At 41.8% G+C, this 19,895-nt stretch overlaps 1 protein-coding gene across 1 annotated transcript in view; it reads left to right on the forward strand.

The window, feature by feature from the left end:
- plxna3 (plexin A3) overlaps positions 1-19,895 on the forward strand; it is a 144,981-nt gene that overhangs the window by 17,046 nt on the left and 108,040 nt on the right. Inside the window, exons 2-5 of the mRNA XM_042224441.1 lie at positions 14,736-15,164; positions 15,268-15,458; positions 17,580-18,124; positions 18,300-18,464. Coding sequence (XP_042080375.1) covers positions 14,848-15,164; positions 15,268-15,458; positions 17,580-18,124; positions 18,300-18,464 — 1,218 coding nt within the window. The 5' untranslated portion in view covers positions 14,736-14,847. The remainder of the gene's footprint in view (positions 1-14,735; positions 15,165-15,267; positions 15,459-17,579; positions 18,125-18,299; positions 18,465-19,895) is intronic.

Consider the following 19,895-nt stretch of genomic DNA (forward strand, 5'->3'; position numbering starts at 1 on the left):
CGCATCACTTTTATCTTCAGGATTTGTCTGGTAAGTGAGGTTTTACCTTTCCTCCTTGACATAATCCCTAAATATCACAGAGGACTTACGTGTGTTACTGTTTTAATATGAGTGTAATTGGTCCACTTTAAACTCTGTGTGTAAAACCACAGAATTAATCTGGTTACCATCCATCACGCCGCTGTCATCCCCTCCCGTTTCCCTCAGCTCGTCTTTATTTCTAATGGATGAAGTCCAGCGCCGTCTGAGTTAATGTATCCAATCAGTGTTTAGTTTGTGAGCTCTTTATGACCTTAGTGGAGGATAAATATAGCTTTCAGTGCGGTTAAATGCAGCGTGACTTGGCTGTCAGTCATGGGAGTACACTTTGTTTGGATTTTCTGTCAGTGCGGCCTTAATATATAGCGAGGTTAAAGGTCACCAGGACTGTGTGATGAATGAACGAGTTCCCCGTTGGCCCGTTTACATTCGCAGTCCTGGTTTTGTTTGAAATGGCAGCGAGAAGTCGCAAAAGATTTTCTGCTTCAGGCTGATAGAAAATAAAGTATTTCCACCTTTTGTTTGGCATCGCTGCTGTTCAAGCATAAAAGCTATTAACATAATCACTGCAAATTAATCGATTATAAAAATAAATTAATTGTAGCCTCACAGCAAGCCATAAAAGTGGAACAATACCAATCATGACTTTATTATTTAACATATTAGTTTGAGTACCATTTACTGTAGAACAAGCTATACACTGCAGTGGGAGTTTAACGATGTGTTGCAGCTACTGATAAAGAAAATGTGAAACTATGCAATCATTTCTTAGAAGGGATCTAAGTTACACTGAAGCTACTGCACATTTAAAGGCGATATCCGTAAGAATTCCTACTCAGGACTCAGCTGTGATGGGATTAGTGCTGGGAAAATGGGACATTATAATAAATTTACTGTGTAAGCTGCTGCGAGCTATTTTTTTCTACCTGTCTTTTTTTAATGGCCAGCCTTTGCTTGTTGCCCCCTGGCTGTTATTTCATGGTGCATACTGGCTTTTATATAAGAATGGATGCTTATTTTCTGCTTAGACAACAGATTTCATGCCAGACCCATAAAACAAAAGGAATAAGAGGTGACAACGGGAGAGAGAGACAACGGGAGAAAGGCAGAGGGCAGGAAGAAGCAGTAGCCTTAAGTTCAATTAAAAACACCTTTTATGTTTTCAGGCTGAAACAAACTGAAAAACTTTTTTTTTTTTTATGGTTCATTACTTACAAAATGATGATTTTCTGATCCATTTATCAGGGTTGTAAGTTGAAGTCATAGCTTTGGGGATTCAAGTGCTTCAGGCCAAGTGCTACCAATAAATACACTGAAATCAGCAACACATTAAATTATAATTTGATGCTTTGAGTTTGTATATTTTTAGGCAGCTTAACAATCAAATCTCTGGAAAAAATAAAAAATGTTACGGCTACAGTCGCACAAGCATAGAGGCCGGCTGGAGACTACATTGAACTGCCAGATACTCAAGAGAAAATGTGTTTTCCCCCAGCGGTTGGCGCGCTGTAGCTTGGAGCTTGCTGTCTAAAATGAATTGTAGATTGCCATGATCTCCTGTAATATGCAAGGGAGACGCAAACGTCTCTGCAAACACTTGAAAAACGTGCCTGACAAACTGGAAACTAAGAACTTACAAAGTTGTGCCTCACCACTGGCACTAGCACGTTTTAAAGCCCAGGGCTTTTATGATGCATTTATGATTGGATTGTATTTTTGTTACCTCTCTTGTGAAGCACTTTGTGATGTCTGTCTGTGAAATGTGCTACACAAATAAACTTTTACATTCTTACTTTACTTTTGTTGAGGAATGGACATTTTCCTTAGCGACCGGTGGTTGCTAGAGGGTCACTGATCAATCTCTAAGCCTGCATGAGGCTAAACTAGCGACTTTAATCAAAGTTTATTTCTTTAAATCTCCATCACGAACCGATTTCGCTGCTCCCTCAAACGTTAAACACATAGTAAAGATCAGGTTATAAAAATGTAACATTTGAAGACAATGACTAGGAGATGGGTATCTAAGCAGCTAGCTTACACTTGACAGGTTGGTGACTTTAGCTTTATAGTTTATTAAGAATCAGAATCAGAATCAGAATTAATAAAGTATTCTGATTCTGATTCTGATAGTTTATAGTCTTTGCCAGTGTTGTTAGCATCTGGCGCTTTGGAGCTAACCTACAGATAACTAGCTAACCTAGTTATCTATAGGTTAGCTTTGTTCTATAATTTATCTGTGTGTGATTATCCAACTAGCGCTAGTTAGCGCAGGAAATATACCAGTTATATAGGCTCTATAAAGTATTATGTGCAAGAGTTAACTGTTTCATGTTACCTGCACAGGTACAGTAAACCACCGAGCTTGAACGTGCCACAGGTGTAATCCTCCAACAGCAGTTTGGAAGAAAATAAAAGTACAGCTTCATGTGGTTGAACCAGAATAATCTGGCTTATAACCACCGTGCCAGAGCAGCACTCATAAGAGCCGTCCACAAACCCAGTGTGTTTATTGTGCCTGTATGGTGATGACGTTTTAAAATACCTTTTGGGTATTGAGGAATTAATTTTTAAACACACATGCTGTATTTTTCAGGACAATATTAGACCTTTTCTATTACAGTTTTCTGTTTTGTATGTTTTATTAGTTTAAGGCTAGCTGATTGGCCTGTTTTTTTTTCTGGCTTATTTGACATTTAAATTGGTCCCAAAAACGTCCTATGCTAATTTTAATAGCAGTGTGCTTTCTGCAGCACACATTGAGTTATATCTTAATTTTATTCCAAAAGATTGAATATATTCCAAAATGCAGGTGTGTATATAATTATTGTGTGTGTGTGTGTGTGTGTGTGTGTGTGTGTGTGTGTGTGAGGATATAGTAATGTTTTTGAAGAGTAATTATCTGGAGTAGCTCTGCTTTAGCCACCAACTCCATTAGCTGTGTGTGTGTGTGTGTGTGTGTATTATAGTCTATAGTGTCATTACCACAAAGTCTGAGGCCGCACACACACATCAGTGTCTAACACTGTTATTTCATTAGAGTTCCATGTGCTGTGTGATGTTGGTGGTTGGTTTCTTTTTTTATGTTATTTATTTAATGGATCAGCTGATGGAAACCAGAGAGGCCGAACATCTAAACACGTCTGACCCTGAGCGGTTACAGCAAACTTAAACAAACATCTCTCAGAGGCTAAAAGGATCTGATCTGCAGAGATAAACATCAATGAACGGTCCCACAGACCAACCACATGCCAGCTGAAGAGGTTTTCCTTGATTTGTATTTTTCCAGTGCTTAAAGTGGATCTTCTCTCATTTCTTGCTTCATATTTCTATTCCATTAGAGCAGCGTTACATGATTCACAGATTAAAATAACCCTCACGTATCTGTGACCTCTAGTTCATCCTGTCTCGAACAAGCAGTTTTAACTGCCGTCTATTTAAGGTGTCCCTCCTTAAAATTGCTCCTTGTCCTGATTGGGAGATTTTACAGCGACCTGTTGGTGGGGCTGCACCCAGGACTGCTGAGAACAATTACTGATCAGATACATTTAAATGTAAAGGTTTTTTTTTTTTTTTTTACTTTTCTTTGCTCCACATAATGGAAACTTGCTTTTTGGACATCTACATAAACAAAATGTTTCCCAGAATGTGCAAAAATGCCCAAAACATTCTGCTTCTTTCTTTTAAATGTCAGGATTTCAGGCTTTTATTTGTTTACATGACAGAAAAGTGATGATTTCGGGAGGTCCTGGACTCATTGAACAAAAAAACACCTTGTGCTGTCTGTGTTTTGTTTCAAGACAGAGACGTTCCTTGTAGTGTCATTTTCTGATATTGAGTATTTTCTGCTATTAAAAAAACTCAGAACATTTATCATGAAAATGCTGGCAGCTGATTGGCTAACACCGGCTAAATGATTGCAGCGGTAAACCGAATAGAGAGATTTTACCTTCTGTCAAACGATTATGATATACATCAACATAATTTACCATTATTGATTAAACAATTTTAATTTTGTTTTATTAGTCTTAAGTTTTAACTGTCATGTTAAGAATACAATGGAACCATTTTATGATCCAGTATCGTTGTGAAGGACACTTTGGAGTTCAAACCACCAAAATTCAGGTTGGCGAATGACCCGTTTGACCTTCTGACCTACAGCAGGCTCGTTTACGGGTAATAAACAACAGTTTTAATTTACTGACTGGTCGACGTTCCTCACGAGCTGTACGCAGTGACCAACCGAAGTAGATCGAGGATATGAGCTGCTGGAATGAGCTTCCTCTGGAGGGTCAGGCCTCAGGCTTCAGCACCCAGAGCTGCAGAGCGTTGCATGATGTGTGCACTGATTTATGTTTTTAGTTTTTAATTTCCTTTTAAATCTTGGATTTTTCTGTGTAGGTTTTTTTTCCCTTATCATTGTAAACTCCACTGCTGCTCATAGTCAAGTTTTCATACACTGTGTGAGCCCTGGACATGCTGGTATCTAGCCAGGAGGAGACCCAAATAAACCAACAATATCAACTGAAGAAAATTAAGAGATTCATGGATTTGTTAATTAGTTGTATTTTAGACTTTAAGACAAAGATATTCATGGACCTGTGATGCTTCAGGTGAAACTCTTTAGCATTAAATATAAGATCAGATAGAAATAAGCCAAAACTAGTGCTACAAAAGAGATTCAAAAGCCCCTTCTGCCGTCTCCTCTTTCCCGGTAAATTCCCCCGCTTCTCTCTCGTATGTTTAACGAACAGTGTCTATTGTGGCGGGAGCTCCAGTGTGTAATTAGCAGCTCGGTCTGGTGAAGCAGAGCCTTCCTCTCCCTCCCCACAGAGGCTCTTTCTTATTTACCTCCAGCCAGCAGCAGGAAGAAGCTCTGATTTCCAGACGGACAGTGAAGCGATCACGCCGTGGGACTCTCAGGACGCCGTGTTAGCGTGTTAGCTGTTATTAGCACAGTCAGACGGTTTACAGTGGTTTGTAATTATAGGGGCCGGCTGAGAGGAAGATGCAGTGAAATTAAAGCGGACGTATTAGCGTACTCGGTGGTTTGCGGCTCACTGTGTTTATGTAATTACAGGAAGTGACACAACAATCAGACTAAATTAGATCAGCTGTTGTTATACCAACATAAAAGATTAACTGTCTGTTTACAGGGAAAATCATACTTAGCAGCAGCTTATAGGTTGTAAAACACATTTGAATCGACTTCAATAAAAACACTCATTGCATAAATCTGTGTACGAGAAGCAAACTGAAAGCAGCCGCTTTTACCAGCTTCAACAGTTGAATGTCGTGGTGCGTTGGGGTGGGGTGCAGTTATTTTTTTGGCATCACCTTCAAATCGTCTCCGATGTTGCCGTTGCTTCCACCTGCCTACTGTGATCTCAGCCTCGATGATACGGTATCCTCTCAGCATCACTGCAGCTTCTGTTTATCTCCTGCAGATTTATAAGGAATATTTGGTTTTCATGAAGCAATGTTTAGACTGTAAACCACCCTCAAATGGACAGGAGTCCTCTTGGGCTCATTTTCAGCTCTCTGTTATTACTCCGGGGATCATCTTTGCATGACTCATAGTGTTAAAAACATAAAAAGCTTGTCTATGTTAGTGTGGCCCTCTCTGCATCCCCTCAGTTCACCCTCTGACCCGACCGGTTTTATCCATACACTGTACATAAGAGATTCCAGGTCTGAAAAGAGGAGACAATGTAAAAGTGCCTTAAGCATGCATTCCTTCTAACGGCCAGCAGGGGGCGATTCATCTGGCTGCAAAAAGGTCAGATTGTATAGAGGTCTATGGGAAAACGGCCCTGCTGTTTACTTGATCTGTGACCTCAGTCAACGCTCTCCTGATGTGTTTATGGGTTCAGTCATTGATTTTAAGTCTTAATTAATACAGTATGAAAAAAGTTTTGGAGATTTTGGTTCTTATTAGGGTCCAGACAGGTAAGAAAGTAGGGCAGACTGGAGTAAAAGCCTTTTTCGTAGTCAGCTGTTATGTAACACCCCGTTTAGATTTTTAGAGTTTTCAATGTTTTCTCACAGCCTGTGTTTAGGAAAGTTTTAGTCCTCATTAGACAATAGACGCCGACGTTCAGCTTAATCTCAATAAGTTGTGTGATATGATCTGTTTTTGTCTTCTTGTTATTAATATAGCAGCTCCATATCTGACGGCTTCAGTCGAGTTGTAATAAAGCAGCTCTTGAATTCGCTGATTCAGAAACATTGGGCTCCCTGTTAGACAGATGTGACCTTCACACAAGCAGCCATCAGCACGACACAGACTTTCACGTGACCTCCCATTCACTTTCCCGTCTGTTTAACTGGAGATTTATTTTAACTTGCACTTATCAACAGATTTCATCTCCCACTTTGTTTCTTTACATGATAGATATTAAAACAACAGTTCCAATATGTTATCTGTTTAGGAACATTTCACCCGCTCTGTCTGGATCTCTGACTTCTGCTTCTCTGCATGTCGGGTTTCCAACAGTCCAAACATGTGAATGTTTTGGTTAATTAGTTATTGTAAAACTGGCTGGAGGTGTGGATGTAAGTGTGAAAGGCTGGCTGTGTTACTCTGTGATGGGCCGAGTCCAGGGTGCGCCCTGACTCTGGCCTAATGTTAGATGGGATTGGCTCCAAAGCCCATGCTACCCTAATCGGATAACGGGGGGGGAAAAAGAGAAAATGGATGAGATGATCTCTGCCGCCGACTCCTGTGTAAACTAGATTAAGCAGCATGTGGGGTCCCAGCATGACATTGTTCTTCTGGACACCAGTTTATTCTACTGTTATCATAAGTTTGTCATTATATTAGGATACATTTATAAATATTTTATTATGCCCATTAATGCCCAAAGAGACAGGGAAAAACCCTAAACTACACGAAAGCATCACAAGGAATAATTATTGTAATGTTTAACTTGTGTTTTATTGAAAAAAGGCTAAAAAAAACCCCAACTGATAATCTGTAACAATATTAAAATATCAGAAAATTTTAAAATCATATTTTTTCAAATTGTGAAAATGTGCAATAAAAATATGATAGAAATACTAAATAATCAATAGCATGTATCTGGGATCTTTTAAAATTAAAGGTGCAAAATGATTTATATGGGAAGGTCTAAAATAAAATCAATGAGGTTAAAAGATGTTACCATAAAATGTAAATGTTAGGGCAACATGATAATGACTTCATCCATCCACTGGATGCTTCTGTTATTTATTTGTCATGTAAATAATCAAATCAATAAATATCTCGTCCATTTTTTATTCCAAATATGTCTTTTTATTTAATTTCTTTACTGTAGCTCCGTTTGTTCTATATTTAAATCCAACAGATTTAATGAACACAAACTTCTCGCATGATTTTATCTTCTTAGAAACCGGCCCGGATGTGAAACCTCAGGCCCAATCAGCCCGGTGATCTTTATCTGCACCAACACTTAATAGTTTGAAACGACATCTTTATAGTTTATATGACATCCAGTGCAAACTCCACCCAAATGCTTCATCACGGCCCAACCAGAAGCTATAAAACCAACACACCCCTTCTGTCGCCCACATCCATCACCTCCATCTGCGTCCCCCCTGTGTGACCCCCTCATCTCTGTGACTGAGGCTCTGTGTGTGAATTGTGGGCTCCGATAAACACACAACAAAGCAGCATTGTGCTGCAGTTTCCTGGTGTGAAAGGCTTCAGGGGCCGTTTGGGTGGCAAGAGATGCAGGGTGGTCAGAGATGGTCAGAGATAAGAGCTGAGAGCTGGATGGTTTAGAGGCGACTCGGGCCAACAGATGGGAGATTGAGACACTTTCAGGCCTGATAGGGCGACTGCGCTGAGATACAGCTGGCACTGGCACTCGGCAGCGTTTTATCCCCGTTCGGTGGAGGCGGGGCCGAGTGCAATGTTTACACGTTTAAATTCAGCACTCGAACACAGCAGTTTGGATGCTGTAGATGGTCGCATAATTTCATAATAGGAGTATGGAAATGCATTTCAGGAATGATGCCTGAAAGGCTGAGATCAATGCGCGGTATCGGTGAACCAGATTGAGAGATGTAGAAACACAACGTCCGGGGGGGGGGACTTTTTAAAATCTTATTTTGGGGCAAAGTCAAAAAAAGAATTCAGAAGAAGCTCACCCTGAAGTCTAAATGATTTTCAGAGAGGGCCTGAAAGGTTGTGAACCTCTACTGTGCATGTGCACGACAGGCTAAAATGTTCCCCTTGCTTTGCTGTCTTGTTGTGTCTTTATCCATATTTAACATGTGAGAATTCTCCCATAGATTCAGGATTTTTGAGTGCCACATCTTCTCCTTGTATGATTTCCCCAGTAATGCTCTAAGAGGGTCGCCAAGTGGCAAGACTCGCCTCCACAAGGACTAGATAGTCCCTGTGCTTTTATTTTGAAAGGTTACTTGCTGCTAACCTAACATTAAGTTCATAAAATGTAAAAATAATTTGATCATCCATTTGCCATCTTTTGTTTTGAAAACTCGGGTCATTGCCTTGGGGCAGAGCTCAGAGATGCTGCATGCTCATTGGCTACATGTCATTAGTCACTTGGCGAATAAGATATTTGCTATTTGACGAATTTAAACTAATTGATTTACATTTGTGCTTTAACCACATTAAAAGCTGTTTTGGCGGCCATTTAAAGTCATTAACTGAGTAGAGAGACACTGAAGTAGTTGCAGCATCTGTATTGAAATCCACTCATGAAGCATGAGTGTTAATGTGGCAGAATACACAGCTGCTACGCTCTGACTTGTGTGGTGGTGTTTGGGGTTTCTTACTTCTCTGTGCCACAGTGTTGCAAAACTACGCAAAGGCAATTTCAGGAGACTGTGCTAGATCTGTCTGAAGCATAGTGCTTTGGATTGATTACTTTATTTGGTCATCAATAACTCGTGGTTTCTGTCTCTTTCCTGCTCTCTCAGCAATCTAACCTTTTGTGGGTAATTGCATACAAATGTTTCCTAATGGAGCTGCTTCTGAATATCAAATCCACTTATCAAATATGAATCCTCTGAAGCCCCCCCCCCCCCTTTTGATAATTAAGTTTAGCTTTCATAATTTGCGAGTAACCAAAGGTCACGTAGTCTGTTCAGATCTGACAACAGAACATTAATGAAGCCTGATGAATGTTGACGACCTGCAGCTCCAACCTGACGACGAGCCGAGCGGCAGCAGAACATCTGAAACGTTTGATATTGATCGTTGCTGAAACAAACTGACTGTTACAGCTGGTGTTTCGCCGCCAACGCACCGGACCTAAACCAGGCCGCTCGATCGCAGAAACTATCGTCATCAGAAATTTGGTAAATGCTAAAATCTCAGCGATTCGACACAAATATTCATTGATTTATTGAAGAATAATTTAACTTTATTTAAGACTCCTGCATTTAGGGAGACCTGCAGGGAAGCTGCAGGGAGAGCAACCGACGCCTTAGCCAACAAACAACCAACACCTGGGTTTTGTGACACCATGGGCCAGTTTTACGTCTCCTGGACCCCGCTGGCCTAAGGCGCTCTTTCTGTGATCTTATCTCAAGCTAAGCCAAACAGTGAGTGTATTTGTGCTTTTAGGGAGGGTGAAAGTGCATCACCGTAAAGGAAAAGAAACTCATCGATTTATTCCATTTTATTCAGTTTTATTTATGTTGAGCCAATTCAGGCGAAGGCACAGCAGACTCTCCGCCTTCTCCATTTTGCTTCGGAAAGTTCGTTCACCTCTCCGGTTTCAGGTTGGACGCCACCCAGAAATGCTTTTTGGTTGTGAAGCAAAGTTAAATTTGTTTGGCATTTTTAAAGAAGAAACACAAAAAGCAGTGAATGCAGCTCTTTTTTACAGGCCAACCACAGCCGAAGGGGAACAAGTTTGTTCACACCACTTCCCTTTTGTTATTAAAAGACCTATAACTTTATTCTCAGCTTGACTGATAACGTGACATATTCGTTTGTGTTCAGTTCCATTTTATTTTTATAGCATCATTTCAGGCTGAAGGTTCTGCCTCCTGTTCTACTTTTAGAAACTGTAGAAATCACAGCTCAGCATCCTGAGAGCTTTGTCAGCATCACATGGCACTATGAGATCTTTAACATGTGACCGGTCCTGATCATTAAGACTTTGTATGTATTTAGATGAATTCTGAACTCTTGCCTGGCTAATATGGGAAATATATAATCTCCTATGTGCCTGTTACTGTTGTCACGGTGGTGTTTTGGATCAGCTGAAGGCTTTTCTGTGAGATTTCAGGCCAACCAGATAAAAGGACTTCATATTTAGCCAGCTCTACCCTGAACGTGATTTTAAAACCCAAGTATAAAATATCAAACAAGCCATTAAGGTGCAGAAATGTCCTCGCTCTGATGGGGTCGTCCCATCACTCGTCCTCAGTCACAGCCTCCGGTTCTCCAGGGTGATGGATGATCCAGTGAAATCGTAGTCCAGTTAGAGAAACTCTATCTGTGTCCTCTGTCTGCCCAGCTGTCCGTCACACACTCTGAGACACACGCACACACACACGCACACACACACACACTGGTCCATCTGTCGACCTCTCCTCTCTCTGGTCTCCCCCTCAGCTCAGCGGGCTAATTAACTAATGTGCTGATCTTTCACTGCCTCTTTGTGTTTCTGTGTGTGTGTCACGGGGTTAATTGTTGGACTCGGCTTCCTGTACGTCTCCGCTGCCCGGCTGAAAACTTTATTATCCCTCCCTTCAGTTTCTGTCTCATTAGAAGCCGTTGTTCACGGCGCTGTGCAGTCGCTGTGTGGAGGATCTGTTTTAGCTCAGTCAGGAGGACCTCTCTTAAATGACACTAAAAAAAAGACTCTTTCTTCTTCTCATTTATTAATGAAGCTGCAGAGAGACGCCTGGACCTCCTCAGTCCAACATGTCTCCCCCGTTTGCTGAAACTAATTCACACGTTGACAGTAAAATCAACAGGACAGGGCGGCTCGTGATTTGTTTGCTGCTCAGAAAGAGCTCCAGGTTTACTTCACATTGTTTCTGTTCACGGGACTCGTTTCATTTCTCCCAAATTTTGCAGTGAAATTTAAGCCTCAGTGGATCCACCATCATGCTGCATGTCAGAACTCTATATTTACCACCTGCTGTTAATCTGATCATTACGCTCTCAATTGACCGTTGAGCCCTCATGCATATCCTGGAGTCTTGTAAACTCCTCGAATCGACAATTAGTCACGAATACTCACATCGTTAGCAGGGATGACAACGAGAAGCTCTTTACACCTGAGAGGCTCAAAGCTACATTTTCCCCTTTTTTGTCTGAAAACAGCGATTTATTATTTATTTGAAATACGTTAATTACAGCGAGGACGCACTGTGTAAAATATTTGTTTTGTAGAGATTTGGTCCCACAGGGCAGTCTTATTTCACACGTTTTTTATTTAAATATTCCATTGTACAGTGTATATAGTGTGTTTGTTTGTTTTTTAATTCGTTTTTGTTTCTGTGTTTTTCAAAATTTCACTCATGTGAAGGCAGAGCACCTCTCTGACCTGAAATAAGACAGATTTCCACCCAGTTGTAAAATAATTCGTTTCCGCTTCTTCTGTGGGATTTCTGGGATTAGAATATGTATTATTAGTGAAGACGCGTGTGATCAGTTGACCACGATGAGTAAACATTGTCAGCACCAGAAATATTAGTTGGTTAAACTAGTTCATATTTTATTGATGTACAAAATTGGGCAAAGTGCAGCACACATTAGTCACTTTTAAAATACGATGAAAGAGTCAAATGGATTAAATACACACACAGACTGTTTAACCATATTTATTAATCTGTGCTCGATTTGAACTGTTTTCTCACTTCTGGGGACTTCCTGCACTCGGCCAATCAGAAGAAAGAGAGCGTTCAGAGAGGCAGGCCTTCAGAGAAAAAAATCATAGACTGTATTTAAAGAATGACTGTAGCCATCTGATGTCACTGCCTGGTTCAAGAAGTTCTGTTGTGACATTTTGAAGCTGTCTGTTTATTGGCTAATGACGTGTCAGGTTTTGACCAATAAGCATATCCTGCTCTGTTCTTCTTTCTGACCCTGATAATGTCAACAATTGAAAATATTGCATATTCAGATTTCAAACTAGTGACTGAATCCGTGACATATCAAGAATATGTTTACTGAGGTTGCAGAGCAACGCCCTGTAAACGTCTGTAGAACCTCAAGTCTTTCTGCAACCAGAGGTGCGTCCCCTGCTGGCTATTAGGAAGAATGCAGCTTTAACGCTCTTCCACAACAGCTAATGTTTTAATGTACAGTGTGGGCCATTTATATGGATACACCGTAATAAAATGGGAATGTTTGATGATATTAAAGTCCTGTTTGTGGCACATTAGTATATGTGAGGGGGCAAACTCCTCAAGATGGGTGGTGACCATGGTGGCCATTTAGAAGTCGGCCATCTTGGATACAACTTTTGTTTTTTCAATAGGAAGAGGGCCATGTGACACATCAAACTTATTGGTAATGTCACAAGAAAAACAATGGTGTGCTTGGTTTCAACGTAACTTTATTCTTTCATGAGTTATTTACAAGTTTCTGACCACTTATAAAATGTGTTCAATGTGCTGCCCATTGTGTTGGATTGTCAATGCAACCCTCTTCTCCCACTCTTCACACACTGATAGCAACACCGCAGGAGAAATGCCAGCACAGGCATCCAGTATCTGTAGTTTCAGGTGCTGCACATCTCGTATCTTCACACCATAGACAATTGCCTTCAGACTTTCAATTGTCTTCGGACGTTAATATCACCAAACATTCCCATTTTGTTACGGTGTATCCATATAAATGGCCCACCCTGTACAGTTAAATGGATTTCTTTAGACAAAGGATGGAAAAGAGTGTTGCATAAAAGCCCAGAATAAGATAAATACAGTTGTTTTTTTCTTTGAACTGTGAGTCATGCAAAGCTGCTCCGCTGCAGTCACCGGAGTGAAAGTACAGAGCTGAAAATGAGCCGAAGAGCTCCTATTTAAATCACTTCAAAGACATTTTTGAACAGAACAGATGTGTTCTCTGTAGGCCTGCTCACTAATCCTGACTCGAGTTAAAAGTGACTTTTAAAAAAGAGATATTACCAAATCTGACCCGTTGAGACTGCAGTGAGCGTTTCCACTGTTAAACCTTATTCAGATGAATAAAAAGACACTCCAGATGTAACCGAGAAAGCAGAAGAAGAAACCCCTGAAAGCCAGATAAAATAAATCCAGCTCTTTGTTTCCACACGCCGTTTCTCGTATTCTCGTATTGATTAATGCGTCTGAGCTGAAAACCAGGAGGCTGATATAAAGCAGTGCTGCAGTTGAGGGTTCAATTCCCACTGGGACACCCACGCTGAGCGCAAATGCTGCAGGCTTTTCAACACAATACTTGCAGCCCAAACTTGTCCTGCGTTTGGTGTTAATATCGCTGTAGATTAGGATTAAACTGTCGAGGCATTTACGTGTGTGTGTGTGTGTGTGTGTGTGTGTGTGTGTGTGTGTGTGTGTGTGTGTGTGTGTGTTGATTAGAACTGTCAGTCAGTCGGAGTTGAACTGGCTGCAAGGATAAGAGTGAAGTTTCCATCCAGCTTAGTGTTACTGGAGCTGCTGAGGCTTATGAGAGAGATTCAGTGAGAAGACAGACAGAAACAGATCAATAATTCTATCTGCTTCGATTACACTCCCACACTCTGCTAATCTCTGCACTCGCTATCTGTGTGTGTGTTTCTGGTAAATAATACTGCCTGTTGGTTTCTAAAGCTCCCTGTCAGGCTAAGGCCGGGATAATTTTGAAGATAATTCTGTTTATTGTTGGTGAAACACCTTGCTTGGCGTTTGAGGTGGCCTTGTGAAGAATAGATGTTCCTGTGGTCATTGCGTGACTCTCATATTTTAGCATTTATCCTCCTGCAGGTGATCCACCTGAGGCTGATTAGACCAGGGATGAGATGCAGATTAGGGATGTGACGTCCTTTCAAGGAATTTAGAAGATTACATGGTCAAAATTAAATACTATATAAACTTTTATTTTAATCAAGACACTGCTCAGCTAACTCCATTGTCCAGATGGTTAAGTTAATAAAAATTAAAATGACCTTACAAACGTGTTTATTTCTGCTGCAGAGTTGGCTTTTATTTGATACGGGACTCTACGTTTTTGAGCCAGCCTTAAGTGATCACCACAGGAACTGCAGCCGTTCAATTCAGTGGCAAATCAGTCGCCTCAAAGTACTTTATATTTAATTTAAAGACTCTCCAATATTGGAGAGAAAGCCCCCAAAATCATATGAGGTCTATAAACTATCACTTTGTGACAGTGGGAAAGAAACATGTACCCAGCTGAGGGGGAAGAGAAAAAGGACCTCCTGCATGTTTACCTCAAAGGATTGAGTCGCTTCTGCGTTAGTTTCATTATGCTGAGTGCTCGTCTCTGCCATGTATCCAAGTTCCTGCTATCTATCTTGTACACGGACCATATACACATTGTTTTTCATGCATTCAGTCACATTGGTGCCTTTAAAAGCAGCTGAATTGTCTGTGAGGAGGACCTGTTTGTAATGGAGCCATTAATGCTCAGAGTGAATCAGTGAATTGCTACAACGCTAAAGAAAGTTTAAAAGCATGAATATTCTGAAGCTGGTTCTGAATGCGTTTTCCTCTTTCTCTCCCTGCAGCCATGCCCCACTGAAGCCGACTCTTCACCAGACCTGCCGCCAGCTCTTCTCTCCTTTTCCTCCTCCCCCCTCTCCTCCTCTGCCCCTTCATCCTTTCCTCTTCGTGTCCACCATGGTCTTCTCCTGTTCCTCTCCTCTGCTCCTCCTCCCTCTCCTCTCCCTTGTCCTCTTTTCCTCCCCTATCCTCTCTGCCCCTGCTGCTCCTCCGCCTCCCTCCGTGCCATCGGGCAGAGTGGTGTACCGGGCCTTTGACACCTCCCTCACCCACCTGACCGTCCACCAGAGTACAGGTGAGGTGTATGTCGGAGCAGTGAACCGAGTGCTGAAGCTGTCAGCTAATCTGACGGAGCTGCGGAGTCACATGACCGGACCTGTGGAGGACAATGCTAGCTGTTACCCTCCACCCAGCGTCAGGTCCTGCGCTCATCGGTTTGTCCCCTCTTGTCTCACTTATTTATTTCTATATATCCTTACATCTGTATGTCTACACCTGTCTCACCTGTCTGCGTTACCTGTCTGCCTCTGTCCTCAGACTGGAGATGTCAGATAACGTGAATAAGCTCTTACTAGTGGATTATATTGGAAACAGACTGGTGGCATGCGGCTCCATCTGGCAGGGCGTCTGTCAGTTCCTCAGGCTGGAGGATCTCTTCAAACTGGGGGAACCGCATCACCGCAAGGAGCACTACCTGTCTGGAGCCCGAGAGGCTGATGGGATGGCAGGTAAGCAAGGCTGAAGAGGGGGTGGAGTTAGAGAGTCCTCGACAGATAATACAATTTAAGACATTTGGAAGGAATTAGCTTCTGGACAGTGGAAAAGAAGGATGTAGCCACCATGATGTCACCCATTGATTAGTGAAGTCATGCTATGAAGACGTAAGCTGAGCGTTTTTGTCACCGAGGGGTGAAGCTGACTTTAAAACTCCATTTGCTCATTTGATAACCACTTCTGGTTAATCAGCTGTTGTCTAGTGAGCAAACCTTGGATGATAATCTTTTCTGAATTAGCCTGTAATTTATAAATAGAAGTCCACGTTTTAATTGATGCAACCTAATCTAGTGATTGGTTCAATAAGGTCATCTGGAAAGGGTTCACTAGGGTTACAGATGGCCACAGACTCCCACTACAAATAACACAGGTTTAAGGCAGGTCTGCTTTTTCTTCAGTTTTCTCTCACCCCAACTTGTTGCGACATGGCCCCGCCCCTCCATGATCCTGGTTCTACCCGAGGTTTCTTCCTGTAAAAAGGGAGTTTTTCCTTCCCACTGTCGCCAAAGAGCTTGCTCATAGGGGCTCATATGATTGTTGGGTTTTTCTCTGTATGTGTTATTGTAGGGTCTACCTTACAATATAAAGCGCCTTGAGGCGACTGTTGTGATTTGGCGCTGTGTAAATAAAATTGAATTGAAATTGAACAGTTTTTAGACCCTAAAGCTGCGTCTTTTAGCCAGTCTGTGATTACAACTAGCTAACACTCACAGCTCCATAAATGATGCTTCACTGATCCATCAATTTGCACAAGAAAAAAAAACATGGTCTCTTAAAATAGTTTTTAGATAAATCACAAAAGCTAGCCGCTAACCAAGGCTAGCATGAATTCAGCTAACTGCAGAATCGTTTCTAATTTGGTGCTACATTTAATACTACTAGCTGATCTGGTCAACATTTAGCTTCACGTTAACAATATTTCTCCACTAGTGGTTAGAGCAACTAATTGCTGTTTCGAAAGGTTTTCTCAAGGAATCACGTTTTTGTTTTGTTTTTTTTACAGTTAAGTTAGCTAGTAGCTGATGGCTTTGACAGCAGTTACTCTCACTGTGAAACTGTGTCTCTGCTTTTTCCCTGAAGGTTTGTTTTATTGGATTACAGTGATATCAGCAGCTAATGCAACAGAGGGAATCTAATGCATGCTCTTTGTAAACAATATTTTATAGAATAGCAGTTTTATTTTCATGTTGTCTTGTTGTAAATACTCAATTATAAACATTCGGCAGATTTTGTACTGATGCATTGTCCCAATGTAATCATTTTAATGCCTAAAATAAAAACAATACGCTCCAATGTTCCCTCTGGACTTCTGTGCAGGCTGGAGAAGCATTTTGACTTGCAGACGTCAATCAAGTGTCAAAATATTTTGCAGGTTTTTATAATGTGCAGTTTTTGGCATGAACAAAAACCTGAATGAAGACTGTCAGGACATAACAACAGATGACTGACAGCTAGACTTTGCCCACATATTTCTTTGTAAAGCAGATTTTTGGTTCATTCACAAATGCTGGAATATTTTCTCTGCTCGGGAATCAGTGGGGAAAAAAGGTGTGAGTGAAATTAGTTAGACCTTTGATTAAAGTACTGGAACAGCCACTGTGGGACACTGCTTGAAAAGAAAGAGCTAATCAGACCCGCCGGAGCTTTTCTGGTGGAAATGGGTCTCACACTGCCTGCTAACACTTGTCCTTTCTTTAGCATCTGATCCAGAGGTTGTTTGTGCGTTGCATTGTTGATAGCTTTGTTGCTGGAGAACGAAGGAGTTCCAGTAAATGTTCTTCAGAATAAAAGTCAATATATTTTTCTGTTACATTACTATTATGAAAAAGCTAAAAGTAGCTGATTAGTTTTAAAGGAAGATGTGTTTATTTTGGCTATCCGCTGATAGAACTGACCTCTGTACAGCATCACAGTAGATTGTAAAGCTGTGAAAATGAGGCCTATGTAAAAAAAAAATATATCTGCAAACAGTTCATGCAAAGTGTTTGTAAAACTACAAAATTTAGGACTTTGTCCTGAACATTCTGGAAGGCACAGTATTAATCGCATCCTGCCTATTTGTCCTTCTTCTGCAGGTGTGATTGTTGAAGACCACTGGTTGGATGACCCAAAGAGAAAGATGCTGGAGAAGACCAAGAGCCACTTGTTCATCGGAGCCGCCATCGATGGAAAGTCGGAATATTTCCCCACGCTGTCCAGCAGGAAGCTGGTGGTTGATGAGGAGAGTGTCGATATGTTCTCTCTGGTTTACCAGGATGAGTTTGTCTCCTCGCAGATCAAGATCCCATCCGACACCCTGTCACTCTACCCTGCCTTCGACATCTACTACGTCTACGGCTTCTCCAGTCGCACGTATGTGTACTTCCTGACGCTGCAGCTGGACACACAGCTGACTCAGATGGATGCCGGAGGAGAGAACTTCTTTACATCTAAGATTGTGAGGATGTGCTCTGATGACACGGAGTTCTACTCATATGTAGAGTTTCCTCTGGGCTGCACAAAAGATGGCATAGAGTACCGATTGGTCCAGGCCGCCTACAAGCAAAAACCAGGGCGGCGGCTGGCACAAGCGCTCGGCCTTTCTGAAAACGACGACATCCTGTTTGTCGTCTTCTCACAGGTAGGTGACTGTTGATGCCCTCTCTTCTGACTGGATGTTTTCGATCTGAGCTTGAACTTTCTGAGTTTTTTTTTTTGTTGTTGAAGGGTGCCTTGCTCAGAGGCCAGTCCAGGACTTAAACCTGCAAATATCTAATTTATTTTTAAATGAATTAATTTCTTTTGTGGATTTTCAGGGTCAGAAGAACCGCTCCAACCCACCAAGAGAGACGGTCCTCTGTCTGTTCACCCTCCATGACATCAACCTGGCCATGAGAGAAAGGATCCGCTCCTGTTACCGTGGAGAGGGACGGCTCTCGTTACCGTGGTTACTGAACAAAGAGCTGCCCTGCATCCACACTGTAAGTTGCACCTTCAGCCCTGAAACTTGACTTGGGCTGGGCCTCTAAGGTCTGACGATATTTGGATAAGAACATGTGCTACCTGTTGAAAGGAGAAAAGAAATGTCAGGAACAGATGCTTTCGGGTTAGCGTTTGAAAACACTTTTAATATATGTCTGCATTAATTAATGACACCACTGGCTACATCGTAAAATATTGGCGATCTTATCCAAGCTCTAAGTAAACACAGAAGCTGATGGGCCCCAGATTGACCCGCTGCAGGCAGGAGACTAGTCCTAAAGGTTGTTGTTTGGACTTGCTTTCTACAGGCTTGAGAGATGACCTTGATTTTGCTGCTAAAGGTAACACATGTCTTGGACTTCTTAAACAGCTCTGTAGTATAGGCTAGTCCAATATCAGGATCGGGTGTTTTCCTGCCACATTTTCCCGATTTCTGTTGAAGCCAAAAAAGCCAAGTGTAAGAGGAAAGACTGACATTTTTAATTAGATTGTTAAAAAAAATAGTCCTGACCATTTCCTCCTGCATGTTTAGCAGGAAAATAAAGAAAAGGAGAGAAATCTCTTTGCCGTCTTTTACTTCTTCCTTTGTTTCGGTCTCTTTGTGCAAACTACATCATCTGGCCAGAGGCTGCCCTGAGGCTGCAACACACAGTCATGTTTCTGTCACTTCAGAGGACATTACGTTGACTTACGCTGGTTTCCTGGAGACTTACCCCAACCTTAAGTCTTCACACTTACATTTCATTATTAAATTGAATGTTTTTGTCCCCACAAGGCACCAAGGTTCACAAACTGTGACAGATTCGTCCCCACACTAAAGATGAGTTTGAATATACTTCATTTGCTCAAATGGATAAAAGATGAGAAATAGTGTGAACTTGGAAAAAATACAGGAAAAACAAGCCAGAGCGAACAGAAGGAAGAGCTCTCCCTCCCTCTCAGTGTCTGCAGTGGGGTTATTTCAGGTCGGGGGTAGATGATGTTCTTATTCATGGCGGTAATGGCCTGCAGTGGTAACCATGGCAACCAGGCAGGGAAACCCGCCAGGAGACGAGTTCTGAGCCGGGCCTGGGTTTTGGAAAAGGAGGGGTGGAGTGGGGTTGGAGTTGCCCACAGCAACCAACCAAGCAACCAAGCAACCAATCACAGCCAATCAGCCACACGCTGATGAAAGTGATGAAATATAAGTTAATGACCCATGCTACTGTGTGTGTGTGTGTGTGTGTGTGTGTGTGTGTGTGTGTGTGTGTGTTTTCAGGGTAAAGTGAGAGGAGAAGGAGGTCAGAGCAGGGCCTTTGTCCCTGCTCTGACCTCCTTCTTTTGTCAAAAACAGCAGGAAGTGTGTGTGTGTGTTTCAATGGGATGTGACATTGGGATGGTCTCAGTTTGTGTGTGTGTGTGTGTGTGTGTGTGTGTGTGTGTGTGTGTGT

The sequence above is a fragment of the Haplochromis burtoni genome, unplaced genomic scaffold, assembly GCF_018398535.1.
Source record: "Haplochromis burtoni strain Fernald_Lab_line unplaced genomic scaffold, NCSU_Asbu1 Contig_138, whole genome shotgun sequence".
Lineage (NCBI taxonomy): Eukaryota > Metazoa > Chordata > Actinopteri > Cichliformes > Cichlidae > Haplochromis > Haplochromis burtoni.